The sequence below is a fragment of the Erinaceus europaeus genome, chromosome 2 (assembly GCF_950295315.1).
Source record: "Erinaceus europaeus chromosome 2, mEriEur2.1, whole genome shotgun sequence".
In the NCBI taxonomy this organism is placed as follows: Eukaryota; Metazoa; Chordata; class Mammalia; order Eulipotyphla; family Erinaceidae; genus Erinaceus; species Erinaceus europaeus.
This window is the reverse complement of record NC_080163.1, coordinates 60,554,691-60,578,391: the sequence shown is the minus strand read 5'-3', so window position 1 is coordinate 60,578,391 and position 23,701 is coordinate 60,554,691. Positions and strand designations below refer to the sequence as shown.

The 23,701-nt window shown below is 43.8% G+C and overlaps 1 protein-coding gene across 1 annotated transcript in view; it reads left to right on the top strand.

The window, feature by feature from the left end:
* The window catches only part of HGSNAT (heparan-alpha-glucosaminide N-acetyltransferase), a 59,361-nt gene that overhangs the window by 22,308 nt on the left and 13,352 nt on the right, over nt 1-23,701 (top strand). The window contains exons 6-13 of the mRNA XM_060181597.1: nt 3,576-3,645; nt 6,613-6,719; nt 8,550-8,626; nt 9,317-9,347; nt 12,089-12,249; nt 14,199-14,314; nt 20,549-20,670; nt 22,715-22,841. Coding sequence (XP_060037580.1) covers nt 3,576-3,645; nt 6,613-6,719; nt 8,550-8,626; nt 9,317-9,347; nt 12,089-12,249; nt 14,199-14,314; nt 20,549-20,670; nt 22,715-22,841 — 811 coding nt within the window. The remainder of the gene's footprint in view (nt 1-3,575; nt 3,646-6,612; nt 6,720-8,549; nt 8,627-9,316; nt 9,348-12,088; nt 12,250-14,198; nt 14,315-20,548; nt 20,671-22,714; nt 22,842-23,701) is intronic.

Sequence of the window (23,701 nt, the reverse complement as noted above, 5' to 3'; positions counted from 1 at the left end):
GTGTTTCTCTTTACCATCCTCACCTCTTTTTCTAATTAAAAGAAAAAACGGGGTCAGGCAGTAGCGCAGCGGGTTAATCACACATGGCACCAAGCGCAAGGACCGGCTGAAGGATCCTGGTTCGAGCCCCCCAGCTCCCCATCTGCAGGGGTGGTTGCTTCACAGGCGGTGAAGCAGGTCTGCAGGTGTCTGTCTTTCTCCCTGTCTTCCCCTCCTCTCTCAATTTCTCTCTGTCCTATCCAACAACAACAACAGCAATGGCAACAATAACAATAACAACAACAACAAGGGAAACAAAATGGGAAAGATAGCCTCTAGGAGGAGTTGATTCATAGTGCAGGCACTGAGCCTCAGCGATAACCTTGGAGGCAAAAAACAGAAACAAAAGCAGAGTCTTCCAGGAGCAGTGGAATCATGCAGATAAAAGTCCCAGTGGGGGTTAAAAAAAAAAAAAGGGAGAAAGAGGGGAAAAAAAAAGCTGATAGTATGCTTTCACAAAAAGAAGCCACAATAGTGGCCTGAGAGGTGGTACAGTGGATAAAACATTGCATTCTCAAGCATGAGGTCCAGAGTTCAATCCCCAGCAGCACATGTATCAGAGTAATTCTCTGGTTCTCTTTCCCTCTCTCCCCCTCTCTCTCCCTCATTAATAAACAAAGTTTTTTTTAAAAAGCCCAAACAGAAACAATCTCTAAGACTTTGTGAGAACTACAGGGCTACCATTGGGTCGGTAGGGGCACAGAAGTTTGGTGGTGGATGTGGTATGGAACTATACCCTATAAACCTACAAGTCTTGTAACCTATTATTAATCACAAAAATAAATTAAGAAAGAAGGGAAAAGAATTTTGCCTTGTATTAGTATGAAATAGGAACTACCTTTTAAAAATTACTTTGTGGGAGTCGGGCAGTGGCGCAGCAGGTTAAGCGCACATGATGCAAAGCGCAAGGACCAACGTATGGATCCTGGTTCTAGCCCCGGCTCCCCACCTGCAGGGGAGTCGCTTCACAGGTGGTGAAGCAGGTCTGCAGGTGTCTGTCTTTCTCTCCCCCTCTCTGTCTTTCCCTCCTCTCTCCATTTCTCTCTGTCCTATCCAACAATGACAGCAATAACAACAACAACAATAACTACAACAATAAAACAACAAGGGCAACAAAAGTTAATAAATAAATAAATATTAAAAAAAATTACTTTGTAGGAATTGGGCGGTAGCACAGCAAGTTAAGCGCATGTGGTGTGAAGCGGAAAGACTGGCATACGGATCCCGGTTCGAGCCCCCAGCTCCCCACCTGGAGTCACTTCACAGGTGGTGAAGCAGGTCTGCAGGTGTCTGTCTTTCACTCGCCCTCTCTGTCTTCCCCTCTTCTCTCCATTTCTCTCTGTCCTATCCAACAACATCAATAACAACAATAATAACTACAACAATAAAACAAAGGCAACAAAAGGGAATAAATAAATAAACCAATACTTTGTATTGCTCTAACATTGGTTTCTAATGCTATGAAGTTTCAGAGTATATTTCTTTTTTCTTTTGCATTCATTCTTTTTTTTTTTTTTTTTTTTTAATCAGAGCACTGCTCAGCTCTGGCTTATGGTGGTGCGGGGGATTGAACCTCCAGAGTATATTTATATATATGTATAATACTCACCATACCCATCACCACAACTCTAGTCTCTTCTTACTATTAAAAAGAGTCCTTTATAAAATGGATGGAACTGGAGGTGATTATGCTTAGTTAAATAAATAAAGAAAAGAGAGACAATTACCAGATAGTTTGGCCCTTCCCCCTCTCCTTCCCTCCCCTCCCCTCCCCTCCCCTCCCCTCCCCTCCCCTCTCTTTTCCTCTCTCTCTTTTTTTAACCCCAGGATTATCACAGGGGTTTAGTGCCCGCACTATGAATCCACTGCCCCTCGTGGCCTTTGTTTCCCACCCCCTCATTTTATTTGATTGGACAGACAGAAATTGAGAGAGAAGGGAGAGATAGAGAAGGAAAGAGGAGGGGCCAGGCAGTAGTGCGCATAGTACAAAGAGCAAGGATCTGCACAAGCACCCAGCGCCCCCCAACTTCCACTCCCTACCTGCAGTGGGGGTCAATTTACAAATGGTGAAGCAGGTCTGCAGGTGTCTATCTTTCTCTCTCCCTCTCTCTCCCCCTCCTTTCTCAATTTCTCTCTGTCCTGTCAATAAAATGGAAAAAAATGACCGTCCGTAGTATGGATTTGTATTGCTGGCACTGAGCCCCAGTAATAACCCTGGGAGCAAGAAAAAAAAAAAAAGGAAAGAGGAAGACAGACACCTGCAGACATGCTTCACTGCTCATGAAGTATCCCTGCTGCAGGTGGGGAGCAGGGGTTCAAACTCATGTTCTTGTGCATGGTACTGTGTGCACTTAATCGGGTACACCACTGCTCAGCCCCTTCAAATTAGTGTTTCTTTTACCTTTCAGTAAATGTAGAATTATATGGTATTACTATTTTTATTTACTTATTTCCCACACTGAGACCTCACACATGCACAATTTCACTGTTTCTAAGCAGTTTTTTTTCTCCTCATAATGTTGTTTTTACTTGGTCATTTTTTGTTGTCTCCAGTGCTTGACAACTCTAGGTCAGTTTTTAAAAAATTATCTATTTATTTATTCCCTTTTGTTGCCCTTGTTGTTTTATTGTTATAATTATTATTGTTGTTATTGATGTCGTCGTTGTTGGATAGGACAGAGAGAAATGGAGAGAGGAGGGGAAGATAGAAAGAGGGAGAGAAAGATAGACACCTATAGACCTGCTTCACCGCCTGTGAAGAGACTCCCCTGCAGGTGGGAAGCCAGGGGCTCAAACCGGGATCCTTATGCTGGTCCTTGCACTTTGCGCCACGTGCGCTTAATCCGCTGCGCTACCGCTCAACCCCCCCTTTTTTTTAACATGTAAAGAGAGATACAGACAGTGGTGGTGAGTACAGTGTGGAACTATACCTTGTACACTTACAATCTTGTAAAGCACTGTTAGATTACTTATATTAAAAATGATTTTTTAAATAAATAGGATAGAAAAAGAATACTATTTGAATCACCTCAAAGTTCTCTGTTTTCTCAGTGTGCAGATATGCATTTTTATTTAGTTGTAGTAGACTCTAGGTATTAAATTTTTGCCTTTTGCATTTAGTAGTTTATATGCTCACACTGTTTGTATGGACAGTCACAAAACTGTTACCCTGCACTGAGTGTGTTTGGTTGTTTGTAATTGTTTCTGCTATTTTGATTTTAATAGTGCTATTAGTAAGAGTTCCAGTCACAGGATATAGTCACCTCAATTACCCCTTTGGATCACTGTTTAATGAAGAAAGGCCCTATCATCATTTCTGTTTGATGGATCTGACAGCTAGCCTAGAAGAGTCAATCGGCATTTCTGAGTTTCGTTGTTATAAACTTACATTTCCATTTTTTTTGTCGTGATAAAAATTTTAATGTTTAATTCTTTGAATTGAATAGAATGTGAGCATTAATTTCCTTTTAGCGTGCTAGCCACTTACTGTGAAAATTCTGCCAAAGAAAAATTTACAACTTTTTCTTAATTTGCAGTTTGGATGACTTTAATAATTGGATTTCTAAAGCGATAAACTCTAGAGAAACAGATCGACTCATCAATTCTGTGAGTTATTGCCATGTGTCATATGTGTTCTGGGTGGGTTTCTAGATTTAAGGTTTATAATTCCCTATGTGATCATCTCTTGTGTGGCTTAAGTAATAGTGATAACATGGTGGGGGGGGGTTCAAGTCATGTGTCCTGCATTAAGAATAGCCTTCCTTTGATCCTCTTTGCTCTCTCTCTATCTTTTTTTTTGCCTTTTGTTGCCCTTGTTTATCATTGTGGTTATTATTGTTACTGATGTCATTGTTGTTGGATAGGACAGAGAGAAATGGAGAGAGGAGGAGACGATACGGGGGAGAGAAAGACATCTGCAGACTTGCTTCACCACTTGTGAAGCGACCCCCCCTGTAGGTGGTGAGCCAGATGCTCGAAGTGGGATCCTTATGCTGGTCCTTGAGCTTGGCGCCATGTGCACTTAATCCGCTATGCTACCACCCGACCACCCCCATTTGCTCTCTCTCTCTCCATCGAGGTTGGGACCTGGATTGTGTCATGATACAACACTGTGGCGACATTTGAACTATGCAGGCAGCACTGCTGACTCCTCCAGTTAAATAGAAAGTGTTAAGATTAAAACAAAGACTAAGAAAAGAGAAATAGAAATTTGGGATGATCTCACTCAAGGGAAGAACTTAAGAAACTAGAACAGAAAGGGAAAATACAAAATAAAATTTGGACGGGTGGTGTATTGCACCAAAGCAAAGAGCTCTGGGGAAGGAGGGTGGAGAGGGGCGGGGGGAGGGGTGGTGGTAGTGGGGGTGCGGGGGGGGGGGGGAGGTGAGCTTTCAGGTCTTGGTACATAGTAATAGATCTAATTTGGGACTGAATGTTTTGCAGACATCTGTCTTGGTGAGATGAGAAATTGTACCCATGTGCCAACAACCGTACTGTTAATATTAACTTTCCAATTAAAAAAAAAAACTTACCAAAAACAAGCAAAAATAATAAGAGGCATCCAGGGGGCTGGGTGGTGGCAGCACACCTAGTTAAGCATACATGGTACCATGCATAAGGACCTAAGTTTGAGACACTGCTCCCCGCCTGCAGAGGGGATGCTTTATGAGCATTGAAGTAGATCTGTAGGTGCCTGCCTGCCTGCCTGCCTGCCTGCCTGCCTGCCTGCCTTCCTTCCTTCCTTCCTTCCTTCCTTCCTTCCTTCCTTCCTTCCTTCCTTCCTTCCTTCGTTCCTTCTTTCCTTCCTTCCTTCCTTCCTTCCTTCCTTCCTTCCTTTCTTTCGTCTCCAGGGTTATTGCTAGGGCTTGGCACCTGCACTACGAATACGTTGCTCCTGGAGGCCTCCCCCCCCCCATTTTGTTGTCCTTGTTGTTGCTGTTACTGTTATTGTTGTCATTGCTGTTGTTGGGTAGGACAGAGAGAAATGGAGAGAGGAGGGGAAGACAGAGAGGGGGAGAGAAAGACAGACACCTGCAGACCTGCTTCACCACCTGTGAAGCGACTCCCCTGCAGGTGGGGAGCCGGGGGCTGGAACCATGATCCTAAAGTTTGTCCTTGCGCTACGTGCCACCTGCGCTTAACCCGCTGCGCTACCGCTCGACCCCTCTCTCCCTTCTTTCTTAATTTCTCTCTGTTTATCTAAGTAAAAAACAGAACACAACAAAAAACAAAGGCTGAGCAGTGGGATCCATAGTGCCGGCATCGATAACCCTGGTGGCAAGGGAATAAAAAGGACATTCATATTAAACTACAAACACAGTTGCTGACTGTGAATATTAAACATATCAGTTCTTACGTTAATAAGTTATAAACATCTTTATATGCCTTTAAGGACATATTTACTATGCATTTATTCCCCATGGATTCATGGAGTAGTTTTTCATGGTCATTTATTAATCAACAAGATCACTGCAAACTTAGCAGGAGGCTTGAAAATGGAATACAGGAAAAGAACTGGGGACCAGGTGGTAGTGCAGCAGGTTAAGTGAACGTGGCACAAAGCACAAGGACCGGTGTAAAGACCCCACTTCGAGCCCCACAACTCCCCACCTGCAGGGGAGTCGCTTCACAGGCGGTGAAGCAGGTCTACAGGTGTCTATCTTTCTCTCCCCCTCTCTGTCTTCCCCTCCTCTCTCCATTTCTCTCTGTCCTATCCAACAACGACGACAACGATAATATTAACAACAACAACGATAGACAACAAGGGCAACAAAAGGGAAAAAATGGCCTCCAGGAGCAGTGGATTCGTAGTACAGGCACCATGCCCCAGCAATAACCCTGGAGGCAAAAAATAAAAATTTAAAAAATTAAAAATAAAGGAAAAGAACTAATCACTGGATAGATTTTTCCCCTTTTATGGGGGGGGTATTAATGGTTTACAGTTGACAGTAAAATACTAAAATACAGTAGTTCGCACATGTATAACATTTCTCAGTGTTCCACATGACAATCGAATCCCCCACCTAGATCCTCCTCTGCCATCATGTTCCAGGACCTGAGTACTCTTCCGTCCGAAGAGTCCTTGACATTGGTGCAATACACCAGTCTGGACAGAATTGATACCAAAGTAAATTCCTGTTCAGAAAAAAGGCCTTTAACTTTTTTTTTCTCTTTGCTAATTTCTTCCCTAAAAAGTAGGAAGGTGGGGGCTGGGCGGTAGTGCAGTGGGTTAAGTGCACATGGTGCACAGCGCAGGGACCATCCTAAGGATTCCTGTTTGAACCTCTGGCTCCCCACCTGCATAGGGAGTTGCTTCACAGGGGGTGAAGCAGGTCTGCAGGTGTCTGTCTTTCTCTCCCCCTCTGTCTTCCCCTCCTCTCTCCGTTTCTCTCTGTCCTATCCAGTAACAATAACCACTATAACAAGGGCAACAAAAATGGGGGAAAAAATCACTTCCAGGAGCAGGGGATTCATAGTGCAGTCATCGAGCTCCAGCAATAACCTTGGAGGCAAAAAAAAAAAAAAAAAGTAAGAAGGTGACATTCACCCCGTTTCTCTCCCCTTCTTTCCAAGGAGCTGGGATCTCCGAGCAGGGCAGGCTCTCTTGGTGGTGACATCCAACTAGAAGCATGGCGGCCGCCTGCAGCAGCACGACTCCGCTGTGTGGACACCTTCAGGGGGTACGTGGGCTTCCTTATAACGAGGAGGGCATAGCTGGTCTAGATTCATATCTTTACACATAAGCATACCTGTTTTTTAAATTTTAAATTACTTTTATTATCTTTACTTATCTATTGGATAGAGATAATCAGAAATTGAGAGGGAAGAGGGAGATAGGGAGAGAGACAGAGAGACACCTGCGGTGCTGCTTCACCACTTGTGAAGCTTTCCCCCTTCAAGTGGAGACTGGGGGCTTGAACCTGAGTCCTTTTGTACTGTAATGTGCATTCAACCACTTGTGTCACCACCCAACCCCCATTTTTTTCCCACCTGAATAGCAACTTGTGTGTGTGTGTGTGGTGTCAATGTCTTTTTTTGAAGAAGTGCTGCATTATCTAAGTTTAAGATGTGTATCATCATAACTCAACATCAACATTATGCTACATTCACCTCACCACTAAACCAGTTCTGTCCTTCACCATACAATTGGCCACTTCTACCCTATTTCACAGAAGCACACTATTAATAATAATTTTTTTTTTTTTGCCTCCAGGGTTATCACTGGGGTTTGGTCCCTGCACTACAAATCCACTGGTTCTGTGGACATTTTTTGTATTTTTTTTTTTTTTTTTGATAGGACAGAGAGAAGTTGAGAGAGGAGGGGGAGACAGAGAGGGAGAAAGACAAATTGACATCTGTAGGCGTGCTTCACTGCTTGTAAAGCGACCCCCCCTGCAGGTGGGGAGCCGGGAGCTTGATCCGGGATCCTTTTGCTGGTCTTTGTGCTTCATACTATGTGCGTTAAACCCGGTGCACCACCGTCAGACTTCCCCCCCCTTTTTTTTAAATTTTATTTTTAGAAAGGAAACACGGACAAAACCATAGGATAAGAGGGGTACAACTTCACACAATTCCCACCACCAGAACTCCATATTCCATCCCCTCCCTTGATAGCTTTCCTATTCTTATTATATTTATTTATTTATTTTCCCTTTGTTGCCCTTGTTTTTTTTTTTTTTTATTGTTGTAGTTATTATTGTTGTTATTGATGTCGTCATTGTTAGATAGGACAGAGAGAAATAGAGAGGAGGGGAAGACAGATGGGGAGAGAAAGGTAGACACCTGCAGATCTGCCTGTGAAGGGACTCCCCTGCAGGTGGGGAGCCAGGGCCTTGAACCGGGATCCTTCTGCTGGTCCTTGCGCTTGGCACCACGTGTGCTTAACTCACTGCACTACCGTCCGACTCCCAGCTTTCCTATTCTTTAACCCTCTGGGAGTATGGACCCAGGGTCATCATGGGATGCAGAATGTGGAAGGTCTGGCTTCTGTAATTACTTCCCTGCTGAACATGGGCATTGACAGGTGGATCCATACTCCCAGCCTGCCTCTCTCTTTCCCTAGTGGTGCGGGGTTCTGGGGAATTGGAGCTCCAGGACACATTGGTGGGGTTGTCTGTCCAGGGAAGTCTGGTTGGCTCCCCAGACTTTATATTTATTGTCGAGAGAGAGAGAGAGAGAGAGAGAGAGAGAGAGACACCAGAGTTGCCACTTAGCAAGATAGCTCACCAGATAATGTACCTGCTTTGTCATGCTGCAGAGCTGGTTTGAGCCTGCTTCCCACCACATTGGAGTAAGCTTCAGTACTAGGGTATCTTCCTCTCTGTCTCTCCCTTTGCCTCTATGTCTCTGTCTTCATCAGTCAACTCAGAGCAGTGAAACCCCAGTGATGACAAAAAAGAGAAAAAAAGAGAAACATTTGTGTTGTGAGCATCCATGAGTAAAAATGTTTCTTGTGCAGTCAGGCTATTCCATGTACTATATCTGAACATGTATTCTTTGTTGCTTTGTAGAATATCTCTCATTATCATGGTCTTCGTGAATTACGGAGGAGGGAAATATTGGTATTTCAAACACTCCAGCTGGAATGGTAAGCTGTCTTCTGACAGTAGCATCGCTTATGTAGGGCTTCTCAGAGAACTGAGGTCAGGCAAATCTTCTCTATGAATTTAGCCCCCCTCCTTCAAGGCTTCACCAGTTCTGTCCAAAGCCACTGAGCTCTCACCCTCATAGAATGTGACCTTTGGATTTTCCTCTTTGCCCTTTAGTTTTATTTCATGTGCTGTGGCTCTGCAGACTCCAGAGCTCTCTGCTATGGATTGCTGCAGAAGATGTGAAAAAATCTAGTTGTATATGATCTTTGTCATATCCACACATACCTTTTGTTACAGTTCCTCAGGAGTTCTACCTGCTGGAACTCATGGCCTTTCTAGAGATGCCTTTGAACTGGAATTTGTCTGAATAGTCCTGAGCAATGGCTATAAATTTGATTTGAAAGTTGGTTTTAGTGGGTTCTGAGTAACACTACTTAGACATAGAAAACTTGCCCATAAGCAGACATGTCTACATATTATGTGGCTATCCCATGACCAGTTGTGTTGGTGGGCACTGCCCCCAGTATAGGAAGTGTATGTACCTATTACTTCTGGAGGTTTTCCTATGAGCTCTCTATGTGAGTTTACTTCCCATGTATATCTAGATATAATGGAACTAGTCTAGATGTAGGATGGGTTTACATTCTGGAGCCTTTTGCTTAACTGTTTGTGTTTGTGTTTTGCAGGCCTGACAGTAGCTGATCTGGTGTTCCCATGGTGAGTTGGCTTGTCCCACCAACTCTTCAGTACTTTTGCATTTTTCAGACCATCCTTGAGTTCTGGGTTGCAGGCCTGTGTCAGTCACAAGTCTTTGCTGTTAAACACTCCTTCAGAAAATTGTATGACTGGATATATATATATATATTTTTTTTTTTTTTTTCCTTTGGTTGCCCTTGTTTTTTATTGTTATTGTAATTATTATTATTGTTGTTATTGACGTCGTCATTGTTAAATAGGACAGAGAGAAATGGAGAAAGGAGGGGAAGACAGAGGGGGGAGAGAAAGATAGACACCTGCAGACCTGCTTCACCGCCTGTGAAGCGACTCCCCTGCAGGTGGGGAGCTGGGGGCTTGAACTGGGATCCTTACAGCGGTCCTTATGCTTCGACATGCGCTTAATTGCCTGTGCTACCACCTGACTCCCCGACTGGATGGTTTTTATACTTGATACGATGCTTACCTAAGACGTGTCCTTAAAGAAGATGAGTGATTCTGGAAGAAATATTTTGTTAATGTTAATATGAAATACAAGATGAGAATCATGTAGGAATATTGAAAGAAGTGACACATTCTGAATATGTAGTTGAATCTCACTCACTTGAAGAATATGTACTAAAATAATACTTCCTTAAAAAAAAATCCATGGTACTGACATCAGGAATTCTGATAAATATGTAACAGGGAAATAATAGTAGTGAATTGTGATAAGGAGAGCAATTTAAAATAATAGAGGACTGGGAGATAGTTCACTGGTAGACTGTGCATTTTGCCATGTGCAAGGACCCAGGTTCAGACCCCCAGCCACCACAAGTGAGCACTTGCACAGATGCACCTTCACAAGTAGTGGAGCAGTGCTGTAGTATTTCTCCTCTCTTTTTCCCAGTCTGTTTCTCATCCTCTATCTAAAAACAAGTCAACCAGGAGTCATGGGATTATGCAAACATGGAGGTCTGGCAGTAAGCCTAGTGGGAAAATAATAGTAGCAACAACAGTGGAGTATCCCATAATAATAACGTCTCTGACCATCCTTTTTTTTTTTTTTTTTTTGATCATCTGGGTTATTACTGGGGCTCCGTGCCCGCACAGTGAATCCACTGTTCTTGGTAGCCAGCCAGCCTTTCTTCAGAAGAACTTCTTACCTTCCTTATTTGATAGGACAGAGAGAATTTGGGATGGTGGGAGAGTGCATTCAGAATTAAAGAGGAGACAGAGAGAAAACTCCAATATTTACTTCACTGCTGGGAAACTTTGCCCCCTGCAGCTGGGAAGCAGGGGTTCAAACCTGGCTCTTTGCTCATGGTAATGTTTGAGCTTAACCAGATGTGCCATTGTCCAGCTTCCCCAGCTCCCATCTATGGTTCTTTATCCACCTGACTTTCTGTATCAGGTGGGATTTGTCTTTGCTGTGATGCTTTTCTCTAGGAGGAAGTACCAGTCATGGTCATTCATGGTTTTCGTCCTTTGTGTTTCATAGCTAATAAAATTAGGATTTTAATTAATTAATTAATTAATTAATTTATTTATTTATTTTCTCTTGTGTTGCCCTTGTTTTTTATTGTTGTTGTATTATTATTGTTGTTATTAATGTCATTGTTGTTAGATAGGACAGAGAGAAATGGAGAGAGGAGGGGAAGACAGAGACGGGGCGAGAAAGATAGACACCTGCAGACCTGCTTCACCGCCTGTGAAGTGACTCCCCTGCAGGTGGGGCACCGGGGGCTCGAACCAGGATTCTTACATCCTTGCGCTTCGCTCCATGTGCACTTAACCTGCTGCGCTACTGCCCGGCTCCAGATTTTTTTTTTTCTTTTGAGACATATTTGGGTAAGGAGGAGATTTGGCATTTCTGCAAACCTGGTAAGTATCTGTGTATTCTGTGTGAGGTTCCCTAAAGCCAAGTGGTTCGGTTCCTGTCCCTCTTCCTAGAGACTTCTCTGATTACGTACCCCAAGAATGGAAGCTAGGGGACACTAGGGAATGTAGCAAGAGCATGTCCTCATCTTGTAACCCCTCACCAAATCATTAGAAAAATTATCATTCTTACTCTCCACCCCAAACTTTAGTATAGTTAAAGGAAGTGGTATGTGGTTTAGAGACATCAGAATAAATAAATAGATAAATAAATATTTCATTTTTCTTTCAGGAGAAGCAAGAGTGGATTTAGAAATGATTGAAAATATGTGTTATTTTTCAAGGACTTTGAGACTGTGTTAGAGAGTTCTCTTTGGGGGTGGGGGAGACAGCATGATGGTTATACAAACAGATTCTCATGCCTGAGGGTTCAACCCCCTGCACCACCATAAGCCAGAGCTGAGCAGTGCTCTGGTATTGCTCTATGTGTTTCTCTTCATCTCTTTATAAATAAAATAAATATTATATATATGTGTATATATATTATATATGTGTATTATATATATTATATATGTGTGTATTATATATGTTATATATATGTATATAATATATATGTGTATATATATATTATCCTTGGTAATTGTACTTAGTTCTGAGTAGTTTTCCTTCTAGGGAAGAATTGGGAAAACCCTGTCCCACACTTCATATCTCAAGGGGCCTCCTTTCTGCTTCTTCCTCTCTACTAATGTCAAACTATAACAGTAATTGTCTACTTTAACACATTATGTGTTTCTCCCTTTATATAGTAGATAATAAAGTGTTAATAATCTATAAGCCTAAAGATTGTCAATGGCATGCAAGTAGTAACTGGGTGTTTTTTTTTATAGGTTTGTGTTTATTATGGGATCTTCCATTTTTCTGTCAATGACTTCCATGCTACAGCGGGGGTGTTCAAAATTGAAACTTATGTGGAAAATCACATGGAGGACTTTCCTGTTGATCTGCATAGGAATTATTGTTGTGAACCCCAATTACTGCCTTGGTCCATGTAAGTATTTTTCCCTCTTGTTATAATATACTCAAGGTGAAATAAGAAAAATCCATGTTATAATTTGAGTGAAATGTAATTCCTCCATTTCATATCCTCCATTTCATATTAGAAAAGTACATATAGTGCTTATGTAACTTGGTTCGAGGGGTTGAAACTGGGACCGTAGAGCATCAGGTATGAAAGACTTTTGCATAACCACTATAGCATCTCCCCAGCCCCTTGTAGCAGTTTGAGAACCCACATTAATGTGGGGCAGGTGGTGGTACACCTGGTTAAGTGCACATATCACCAAGCACAGGGATCTGACTTCGAGCCCCCACTTCCCACCTATAGGGAGGATGTTTCAGTGAACAATGAAGCAGGCCTGTAGGTGTCTATCTTTCTCTCTCCCTCTCTATCTCCCCTTCCCTCCCAAGATCTCTCTTTACTGTCAAATAGAAATAAAAAAAAAAAAAAAAGGAAAAAAATGGCCACCAGGAGCAGTATATTCGTCATGTTGGCACTGAGTCCCACCGATAACCCTGGTGACAATAATAAAAAAAAAAAATCCATATTAATCATCCCCTGTATGCCAGCCAAAATACTGGGAAGGAATGACATCTCTGTCATAGTTTCAGTGGTACGGGTAAGACAGCAAAGCCAAAGGCAGAATGTAAGCCCCACGCTGGTACCTGAGCTTGGTATCAGCATCTGTCCTGGGGAAAATGATGGTCACTACCTTAAGAGACTTATAGTTTCATTGATAAAAGGGGATACAAATATTTAGAAGTAGCTGAATGAATACTTCTGGCAGGAAGTATTGACTTCAGGCCTTAAGAGGAGGTAGAGGTCACTTCCGGTTGGGGTTAAAAGAAAAATGTCACAGGGCCAGTGAAATAGCTCACTTGGATGGTGTGCTGCTTTGCTCTGTGTGTGACCTAGGTTTGAACCCTGCCCCCACCACACTGAAGGAAGCTTTGGTGCTGTAATCTCTTTCACTTTCTCTCTGCCTCTTTTTCCTCTATCTTAAAAAGGGTGGGGGTGTGTGGGCAGGGGGAATGTAACAGGAAGTTGATTTGGTGGACTCTACAAGTTGGCCACTCATTGGAAGAAGGATGCTTTCATTACAGGGCTCACTATATCTACTAATAGTGTCATGTCGCCTGAAAGGAGATAAATGTAAAGGCAAGGATAGTCCTTCCTTTGTCTCCACATGCAAGGAAGACTGTTGGTTCCTATCCCAGTCTTCCAGCTTGTCAGCTTCCTGCTGTGAGTTGGAGCCATATCCCCTAGTCATTCTCTCCTAGGTGGGATTGATCTGCTCTTGAATTGAGGTTTGAGCCATGTCTTCTGACATACGTATTTTCATCCCAAGGAGCTTAAAAAGAACATACTTACATAGGTTAATGTAGGGGTCTCTTCATCCCTTAGGGGGAAAAAAAAACACTAAAAGGGACTGGGGATATATAATAATGGTTTGGCAGAAAGACTCTCATGCCTAAGACTCTGAGGTCCCAGGTTCAGTCCCCAATATCAACATAAACCAGAGCTGAGCAGTGATCTAGTCTTTCTGTATATCTTTCTCTGTCTTTCTATCATTAAAACAAACAAACAAATAAATAATAAAAGAAGATCACTAAGGCAAGCTTTAGGGGGCTGGGTGGTGACATACAATACAGTAGAGTATACAATATGCAAGGTTAACCTGGTTAAGTGCACACATCACAGTGTGCAAGGATCCAGGTCCAAGACCCTGGTCACCACCTGCAGCTGGGAAGTTTCATAAGTGGTGAAGCAGTGCTGCAGTTATCTCTCTTTCTCTCTTTCTGTCTCTCCATTCCCTCTCGTTATCTTCCTATCTCTATCCAGTAAATAAATAAACATTTTTTTAAAAGATAAAAGCACTACCATCTTGTGACTTTTCGTACATACTGACCAAGTCCTTAACTTATGTCTTCTGCATGCAGTGTCTTGGGATAAGGTTCGAATCCCTGGCGTGCTCCAGCGGTTAGGGGTGACTTACTTTGTGGTTGCTGTGTTGGAGCTTTCCTTTGCCAAACCTGTGCCTGATAGCTGTGCTTTGGTAAGAAAACTTGGTTTCTATTTGTTTTCTTTCTATTTTTACTTGGTAATACAGAGAGAAATTGAGAGGGGAGTAAGAGAGAGAGAGACCTGCAGCACAGCTTCACTAATTCTGAAACTTCCCCCTTGTAGGTAGGGACTAGGGGCTTGAACCTGGATCCTTGTACACTGTGATGTGTGCACTTAACCAGGTGTACCACCACCTGGTCCCCAAAAATCAATTTTTCAAAGAGGATAGTGGGACTCAGTGGTAGAATACCTACCATGCATGGGTGAGAGACCCTGTGCTCAGTCCCCAGTACTGAATGAGAACTGCAAAGACCAAATGAGTCAAAACTACAGATGGCGGTCTGTCTCACTCTCATAAAAATACATAAATGGGGGTCCAGTAATGGTTCACCTGGTATAGGATACACATTACTATGCATGAAGACCCTAGTTTACATCTCTGGTCCCCATTTGCAGGGGGAAACTTCGCAGGCAGTGGAACAGTGTAGCAGGTGTCTTTTCTCTCTGTTTCTCACCTTCTTTCTCTCTTTCTGTTGCTCTCTGTCTCTCACCCTGTCTCAAAAAGGAGGAGTCCAAGGCTTTATCCACTGCCATTTCCAGCTGCTAATCTACTTTATGTCTCTACTGATTTGTCTATTCTGAATAATTTATATAAATGGAATCATAGAATATGTGACTTTTGTGTCTGGCTCCTTTTATTGAGTGTAATATTTTTCAGAATTTGTTGACCTTATGTCATATAGCCATACAGAACCATTTTTATTGCTTAGTAATACTACCCCATTCTGTGATTGTACTGTGTTCAGATTGTGGATATTTGACCTGTTCTACTTTTTGACTATTATGAATCACTGTGTACATTTCTTTTTTTGCCTCCAGGATTATCGCTGGGGCTCGGTGCCTGCTCCTATGGCCATTTCCCCCCAGTATTTTGGATAGGACAGAGAGAAATGGAGAGAGAAGGGGAAGATAGAGAGGGAGAGAGAAAGACAGACACCTGCAGACCTGCCTCATCGCTTGTGAAGCGACCCTCCTGCTGGTGGGGAGCTAGGGGCTCGAACCAGAATCCTTGCTTGGGTCCTTGTGTTTTGTATTATGTGTGCTTAACCTAGTGCGCCACCACCCTGCCCCCTCTGTGTACATTTTTTTCTTTAAAATTTTTTTTATCTTTATGTATTTATTGGATAGAAGCAGCCAAAAATCAAGAGGAATTCGGGGATAGAGAGGGAGAGAGACAGAGAGACACCTATAGCCCTGCTTCACCACTCATGAAGCTTTACTCCAGCAGGTGGGTACTGGGGGCTTGAACCTGGATCCTTGCACACTGTAACATGTGAGCTCAACCAGGTGCACCACCACCTGGCCCCCATCTGTGTCCTTTTTTTTTTTTTTTTTTTTTTTTGCCTCCAGGGTTATTGCTGGGGCTCGGTGCTTGCACCATGATCCACTGTTCCTGGAGGCTACTTTTTTCCCTTTTGTTGCCCTTGTTTTATCATTGTTGTGGTTATTATCATTGTTGTTGTTATTGATGTTGTTGTTGGATAGAACAAAGAGAAATGGAGAGAGGAGGGGAAGACAGAGAGGGGGAGAGAAAGATAGACACCTGCAGACCTGCTTCACCGCTTGTGAAGTGACTCCCCTGCAGGTGTGGAGCTGGGGCTCGAACTGGCATCCTTACACTGGTCTTTGTGGTTGGTGCCATGTGCGCTTAACCCGCTATGCTACCGCCTCCCCTGTGTACATTTCTGTACATGATTTTGTGTGGATATCTTGGTATCAAATTGTTTACTGGTTTCTTTTTTAAATTTAATTTATTAGTGATTTAATAATGATCAACAAGACCGTCAGGTAAGAGCGACACAATTCCATACAATTCCCACTACCAGAGTTCTATACCCCATACCCTCCATTGGAAGGTTCCCTATTCTTTTTTTAAATTTTTATTTATTTATTTTTTTACTTTTGAGAGAGGTGCAGGGAGAGAAAGACAGAGAGAAACACCAGAGCACTGCTCAGCTCTGGCTTATGGTGGTGTGGGGATTAAACCTGGGACTTGGGAGCCTCAGGCATGAGAGTCTCTTTGCATAGCCATTATGCTATCTACCCTTGCCTGGGTCCCTATTCTTTATCCCTCTGGGAGTATGGACCAAAGATCTTTATAGGGTGCAGAAGATGAGAGGTCTGGCTTCTGTAGTTGTTTCTCCACAGAACATGGGCATTAACAGATTGATCCATACCCTCAGCTTGTTTCTGTCTTTCCCTAGTGGGGTAGGGCTCTGGGGAGGTGGGGCTCCAGGACACATTGGTGAGGTCATCTGCCCAGGGAAGTCAGATTGGCATCATGGTAGCATCTGCAACTTAGTAGCTGAAAAGCAGTAAGATATAAAGCAGAACAAATTGTTTAATAGTCAGGAACCTAAAGGTAAGAATATAGCAGATGAGATTTGGGGATCTTCATGTTGGAAGAAGCTAGGAAGTCTATTTTAGGTATATTCTGTTGGGCCCATGACTTTACTAGTTTTTACCTGGACCCGACAGCTAATATGCAGGTGGGCTGAAAGTATTGTCTGCATAGATGGTGTCAGAGTTGGGAATAGGACTAGAAAGCTGGATCAGGGTATAGAGAATAGCTTCCAAATATGGGAAAAGTATATAAATACCATTAATTGTAAACCCCATCGATCTGACCTAGGGCCCATGCCCATTTGTATTCAGCACAGGAGCCTGTATGATCTCTGCATCCCTGTCAGTCTGAGCTCACATTCCATGGCCACAGCTAGGAACATTCTAGGCTGCACTTATTTAGGACCTGTCTTCCTCAAATGATAGAGTATGTCGGCCCAGCTTCCCTTCAAAGAGTGGGACAATTTCTAACAGTTATTCTATACTGAGGGAAAGTTCTTATAGAGGTCCACAAGAAGGCTTATGATGTTGTTCCTGATGGAATGACCAGTGGTGGTGGAGAGAGGGATCTGTTAGAGGTCTAGGTCCATGATAACTATGTGGGAATCCCATGATTCCCTGACTAGGGCCCTAAGTGATGGGGTGGCCTGGTAGTGACCAAAAGGGTCATAAGTAAAGTGTGCCGGTCTCTTGCCCTTATCTAGCTTTTGTAGTCCTTACTTTATCTGACAGGGTTAGACTTAGAGTGGTTTGAGGTAGTGAAATAGGAAGTAGGAGAGGAGGGTATCTAGATCTAAGTAGAAGATATTTGACTAAGTACTTTATCGTATCTTTTTAGGCCTCTATACTTGCGTGCTGCACTTATTGAGTCACTGCAAACTATTGCACACTTTTACGTTGTTTTTTTTTTTTTTTCCTTTGGCCTCTAGGGTTATTGCTGGGGCTTGGTGCCTGTACTACAAAACCACTGCTCCTAGAGGCTATTTTTTCCTTTTTGTTGCCCTTGTTGATTATCATTATTGTTGTTATTGCTGTCATTGTTGTTGGATAGAACAGAGAGAAATTGGGGGGAGACAGTGAGCGAGAGAGAAAGATAGACACCTGCAGACCTGCTTCACTGCCTGTGAAGTGAGGGCCCCCCTCAGCAGGTGGGGAGCCAGGGGCGCGAACCCGGATCTTTATACTGCTTATTCACGCCGTGTGTGCTTAACCTGCTGCAACAGCCCCCCCCCCTTTTAAAAAATGTTTTCTCTGTTCTTTCATGGGAAGCAGGCATCTAGACCACATTATACATAAGAAATAAACAGGGAGTCGGGCGGAGCGCAGCGGGTTAAGCGCACGTGTCGCAAAGCACGAGGACCGGCATAAGGATCCTGGTTCAAGCCCCTGGCTCCCCACCTGAAGGGTGATTGCTTCACAAGTAGTGAAGCAAGTCTGCAGGTGTCTATCTTTCTCTCCCCCTCTCTGTCCTCCCCTCCTCTCTCCATTTCTCTCTGTCCTATCCAACAACGATGACAACAATAATAACCACAACAATAAAAAACAACTAGGGCAACAAAAGGGAATAAATAAATATTAAAAAAAAAAAGAAATAAACATGGCGGGTGTTTAGATAGTATAATGGTTATGCAAAGAGACTCTCATGCCTGAGGCTCTTAAGTCTCTGGCTCAATCCCCCACACCACCATAACCCAGAGTGCTCTGGTTAAAAACAAGAAGAAAGAAAGAAAGAGAAATAAACATGCATGAGCTGGCAAGATAACTCACTTGGCCTGTGTATGTGCTTTGTCATGCATATGACCCAGGCTTGAACTGGTCTCCAACTATATGAAAAGAAGCTCCAGTGTTGTGGTATCTTTCTGTTTCTCGTCTCTATTTTACCTTTTCTTTTAATTGCCATCAGGTTTATCTTTTAAAAAGTATTTTATTTGTTGGGAGTCGGGCAGTAGCGCAGTGGGTTAAGCGCAGGTGGCGCAAAGCGCAAGGACCAGTGTTACGGATCCCAGTTCGAGCCCCTGGCTCCCCACCTGCAGGGGAGTCACTTCACAAGTGGTGAAGCAGGTCTGCAGGTGTCTGTCTTTCTCTCCCCCTCTCTGCCTTCCCTTCCTCTCTCCATTTCTCTCTGTCCTAACCAGCAATGACGACAACAATAATAGCTACGACAATAAAACAAGGGCAATAAAAGGAAACAAATATTTTTAAAAATATTTTATTTGTTTATATATATTGAGTAGAGACAGAGAAACTCAGAGGGAAGGAAAGATAGAGAGGGAGAGAGACATATGTAGTACTGTTTCACTGCTTATGAAGTTCCCTTCCTACAGGTGGGGAGTGGGGACTTGAACCTTACTTAGTCTTATGTACTCTGATGTGTGTACTCAACCAGGTGTGCTACCAACTGGTCCCTGCCATCAGGGTTATTGCTGGGGTTAGTGTCTGTACAACGAATTCACCACTCCTGGTGGCCATTTTCCCCTTTATTTGATAGGACAGAGAGAAGTTAAGAGGGGAAAGGGAGATAGAGACTGAAAGAGATAGAGAAATACCTACAGTACTTGCTTCACTGCTTGGGAAGCTCCCCTCCTGTAGGTGAGGATTAGGGGCTTGAAGCTTAGTCTTTGCATATGATAGTGTGCGCACTTTGTTGGGTGAATCACTGCCAGGCCCCAAGTTTCTCTCTCTCTCTCTTCCTTTTTTTTTTTTAACTTAAAAAAATTTCATTATCTTTGTTTATTTATTGGATAGAAACAGCTAGGAATCAAGAGGAAAGAGGGCGGTAGAGAGGGAGAGAGAGACAGAGAGACACCTGCAGTACTGTTTCACCAATTGCAAAGTTTCCCCCTTGCAGGTGGGGACTAGGGGCTTGAAACTGGATCCTTGCTCATGGTAATGTGTGTGGTCAACCAGGTACACCACCACCCAGCCCCCCCTTTTTTTTAATGTGAAAAATTTGGGCCAGAGTAGTGAAGCCTCAGTAGTGACTAAAATTAAATTAAATTAAAAAATGAACATGTATGTATTTTTCTACTTGTTTTTAAACAAACTTTATTTTTTTCCCTTTTGTTGCCCTTGTTGTTTATCGTTGTTGTTATTATTGATGTCGTTGTTGGATAGGACAGAGAGAAATGGAGAGAGATGGGGAAGACAGAGGGGGAGAGAAAGATAGACACCTGCAGACCTGCTTCACTGTCTGTGAAGTGAACCCCCTGCAGGTGGGAAGCCGGGGCCTGGAACTGGGATCCTTACTCTGGTCCTTGCGCTTGGCACCATGTGCACTTAACCCGCTGTGCCACCACCTGGATCCCGTATTTTTCTACTTTTAAAATATTTTGTGTGGCCTGGGAGGTGGTGTAGTGGATAAAGTGTTGGACTTTCAAGTATGAGGTCTCAAGTTCAGTCCCCGGCAGCACATGTGCCACAGTGATGTTTGGTTCTTTCGATCTCTCCTCCTATCCCTCTCATTAATAAATAAATAGAATATTAAAAATATATATTTTATTTGTCTTTTGGATATAGACTGATAAATTGAGTGGGAAGGGGGAGATAGAAAGGGAGAGAGACAGAGAGACACCTGCAGTATTTCTTTACTGCTCTCAAAACTTACCCTCTGCAGGTAGGTGCTGGGGACTTGAACCTGGGTCTTTGTGCACAGGAATATGTGCTCTACTGGGTGTGCCACCTCCTGGCCTCAGTATTTGCTCAGTATTTTCTACCATTAAAGCCAAGGAAAGAACTCCTGGGACTGGCCCCAATTCATGGACTGTCTGTGATTTCCCATATATCTGTGGTTGGTTCATGTATTTTTGTTGTACCCCTCACTCAGGAAGGACACTGCTCTTCTCTTCGAGACCTTGTATCCAGCTGGCCCCAGTGGCTTTTCATTCTGACACTGGAGAGCATCTGGCTGGGTGTCACCTTCTTCTTACCAGTTCCTGGATGCCCTGTGTAAGTGAGCTGGGGGAGTAGATCCACTTTGTGTCACTTCGTGATTTTTCACTGGAGAAGACTATACATTTTTGTTTGCTTGTTTGAGAGATAGTGCCATAGCATCACTGTGGCACATGTAATGCCAGTGATCACACTCAAGATCTCATACTTTAAAGAGTTCAACAACTGGGGCTGGGTGGTGGCACACCTGGTTGAGTGCATATGCTACAACGTGCAAGGACCCGGGTTGGAGCCCCTAGTCCCAACCTATGGGGGAAAACTTTGCCAGTGGTGAAGCATTATTGTAGGTCTGTCTCTCTCTCTCTCTTTTTTTTTTTTTTTTGCCACCAGTGTTATCGCTGAGGATTGGTCCCTGCACTAAGAATCCACTGCTCCTAGAGGCTATTTTTTTCCCTTTTGTTGCCCTTGTTGTTATTGTTGTTGTTGTTGGATAGGACAGAGAGAAATGTAGAGAGGAGGGGAAAACAGAGATAGAGAGAGAAAAATAGACACCTGCAGGCCTACTTCACCACCTGTGAAGTGACTCCCCTGCAGGTGGGGAGCTGGGGCTCGAATGGGGATCTTTACGCGGGTCCTTGAGCTTCGTGCCACGTGCGCTCAACACACTGCACTACCGCCTGGCTCCCTGTCTGTGTCCCTCTCTGTCACCCGCTTCCCTCTTGATTTCTGGCTGTCTCTATTCAATAAATAAATAAAGTTAATAAAAAAATAAAAATAAAAAGTCCAACAGCCTCAGAATGGGAAAAGAAGTATTACTAAGGAGAGGCTGAGGACCTAGGTCTCTACGGTGGGATAAGATGATTTTTTTCCCCTCCAGGGTTATTGCTGGGGCTTGTGCCTGTAATACGAATGCACTGCTCCTGGAGGCCATTTTTTCCCCTTTTTGTTGCCATTGTTGTTGTCATTATTATTGTTGTCATTGTTGTTGGATAGGACAGAGAGAAATTGAGAGGTGAGGGGAGACAGACAACTGCAGACCTACTTCACAGGTGAATCGACCCCTCTGCAGGTGAGGAGTCAGGGGCCCGAACTGGGATCCTTACGCCGGTCTTTGCGCTTCACGCCATGTGTGCTTAGCCTGCTGTGCTACCGCCTGACCCCCAAGATGATGTTTTAAAGGGGACAGGTGGTGGAGCACGTGGTTGAGTGCACACATTATAGTGCTCAAGGACTCACATGCAAGCCCTTGGTCCCCATCTGCAGGTGGGACGCTTTGTAAGTGGTGTCTCTCTGTCTCTTTCTCTCTCTATCTCCTTCCCTCTCAATTTCTCTCTGTCTCTAGCCAATAATAACTAAATAAACAAACAGTTAAAGAAAAGGAAAAAGAAAAGAACATCTTTTTAAAAAAAGGTGATGTTTTGAGGGTGAAATGTACTGATACATATCTTGGAGAAATGTGGAAATCTCTTCTTTTTTAAAATTTATTTATTTATTTATTATTGGAGAGATAGAGACAGACAGAAATTGAGAAGGAAGGGGAGGTAGAGAAGAAGAGAGACAGACAGCTGCAGCCTTGCTTCTCCACTTGTGAAGCTTTCCCCCTGCAGGTGCAGACCAGGGGCTTGAACCTGGGTCCTTGCTCACTACAATGTGTGTGCTTAACCAGGTGCGCTACTGCCTGGCCCCGGAAATCTATTCTTATGACAACAAAAACCATGTGGGTCGACATTTCTTCCATGATGTGACGACATTGGAGGAGGATCAGAAAAGAGTTCACCAAGCTTGATCCACTGCTCTGCCTCTCTCACTCTTCTCCTTCAAAGCACACTTCACGTTGGCAGGAAAGTTAGGCATGTGCTAAAAAAAAAAAAAAAAAATTTCGATGGGACATACCAGGACCTGTTTGAATGGAAGCTGGGGCTTCCACCCCAACATGTGGGGCACTGTGGAGTGGCGAGAGGGCTCTGGTCAGAGCATGTGCTCCTGGGGGGCTGCTGAGACCTGAGAGTAAAGACTTTTTGTTGGGTGGCAGAAAGGGCCCTGTGTGGCCCGCTCCCTTTGGAAGTCTCACCAGCTGAGATCATGCTGTTTGCTCCCCCAGAGGTTACCTTGGCCCTGGCGGCATTGGAGATGGAGGCAAGTACCCGAATTGTACCGGAGGAGCTGCTGGCTACATTGACCGCCTGCTTCTGGGAGACGAGCACCTCTACCAGCACCCTTCCTCAGCTGTGAGTGGGCACTTCATATACCTGGATGGAAACTTACTTTCATTGGGAGAGTCGGGTCATCTCAGTAATGCGACCATTCATTATGGGGCAGTCTGTAAATAGAATTAAGCTCTTTTTGGGAGTCGGGCGGTAGCGCATAGGGTTAAGTGCACGTGGCACAAAGCACAAGGACCGGAGAAAGGATCCCGGTTCAAGCCCCCGGCTCCCCACCTGCAGGGGAGTCGCTTCACAGGTGGTGAAGCAGGTCTGCAGGTGTCTATCTTTCTCTCCCCCTCTCTGTCTTCCCCTCCTCTCTCCATTTCTCTCTGTCCTATCCAACAACGAACGACATCAACAACAACAATAATAACCACAACAAGGCAACAACAACAAGGGCAACAAAAGGGGAAAAAGAAAAGAAAAAAATGTTAAAAAAAAGAATTAAGCTCTTTTCTTTCTTTTTTTTTTTTTTGCCTCCAGGGTTATTGCCCGGGCTCGGTGCGTGCACCACGAATCCACTGCTCCTGGAAGCCATTTTTTCCCTTTTGTTACCCTGATTGTTTTACCATTGTTGTGGTTATTATTTTCGCTGTTATTGATGTCGTTGTTGTTGGATAGGACAGAGAGAAATGGAGAGAGGAGGGGAGGACAACATAACCTGTCGAAAACAACAGAGGGGAAGACAGAGGGGGAGAGAAAGATAGACACCTGCAGACCTGCTTCACCACCTGTGAAGCGACTCCCCTGCAGGTGGGGAGCCAGGGCTCGAACCGGAATCCTCCCGCCAGTCCTTGCACTTTGCACCATGTGTGCTTAACCCACTGCGCTACCGCCTGCCCCCCAGCTCTTTTCTTTTTCCTTTTTGTTCTTAAATATTTATT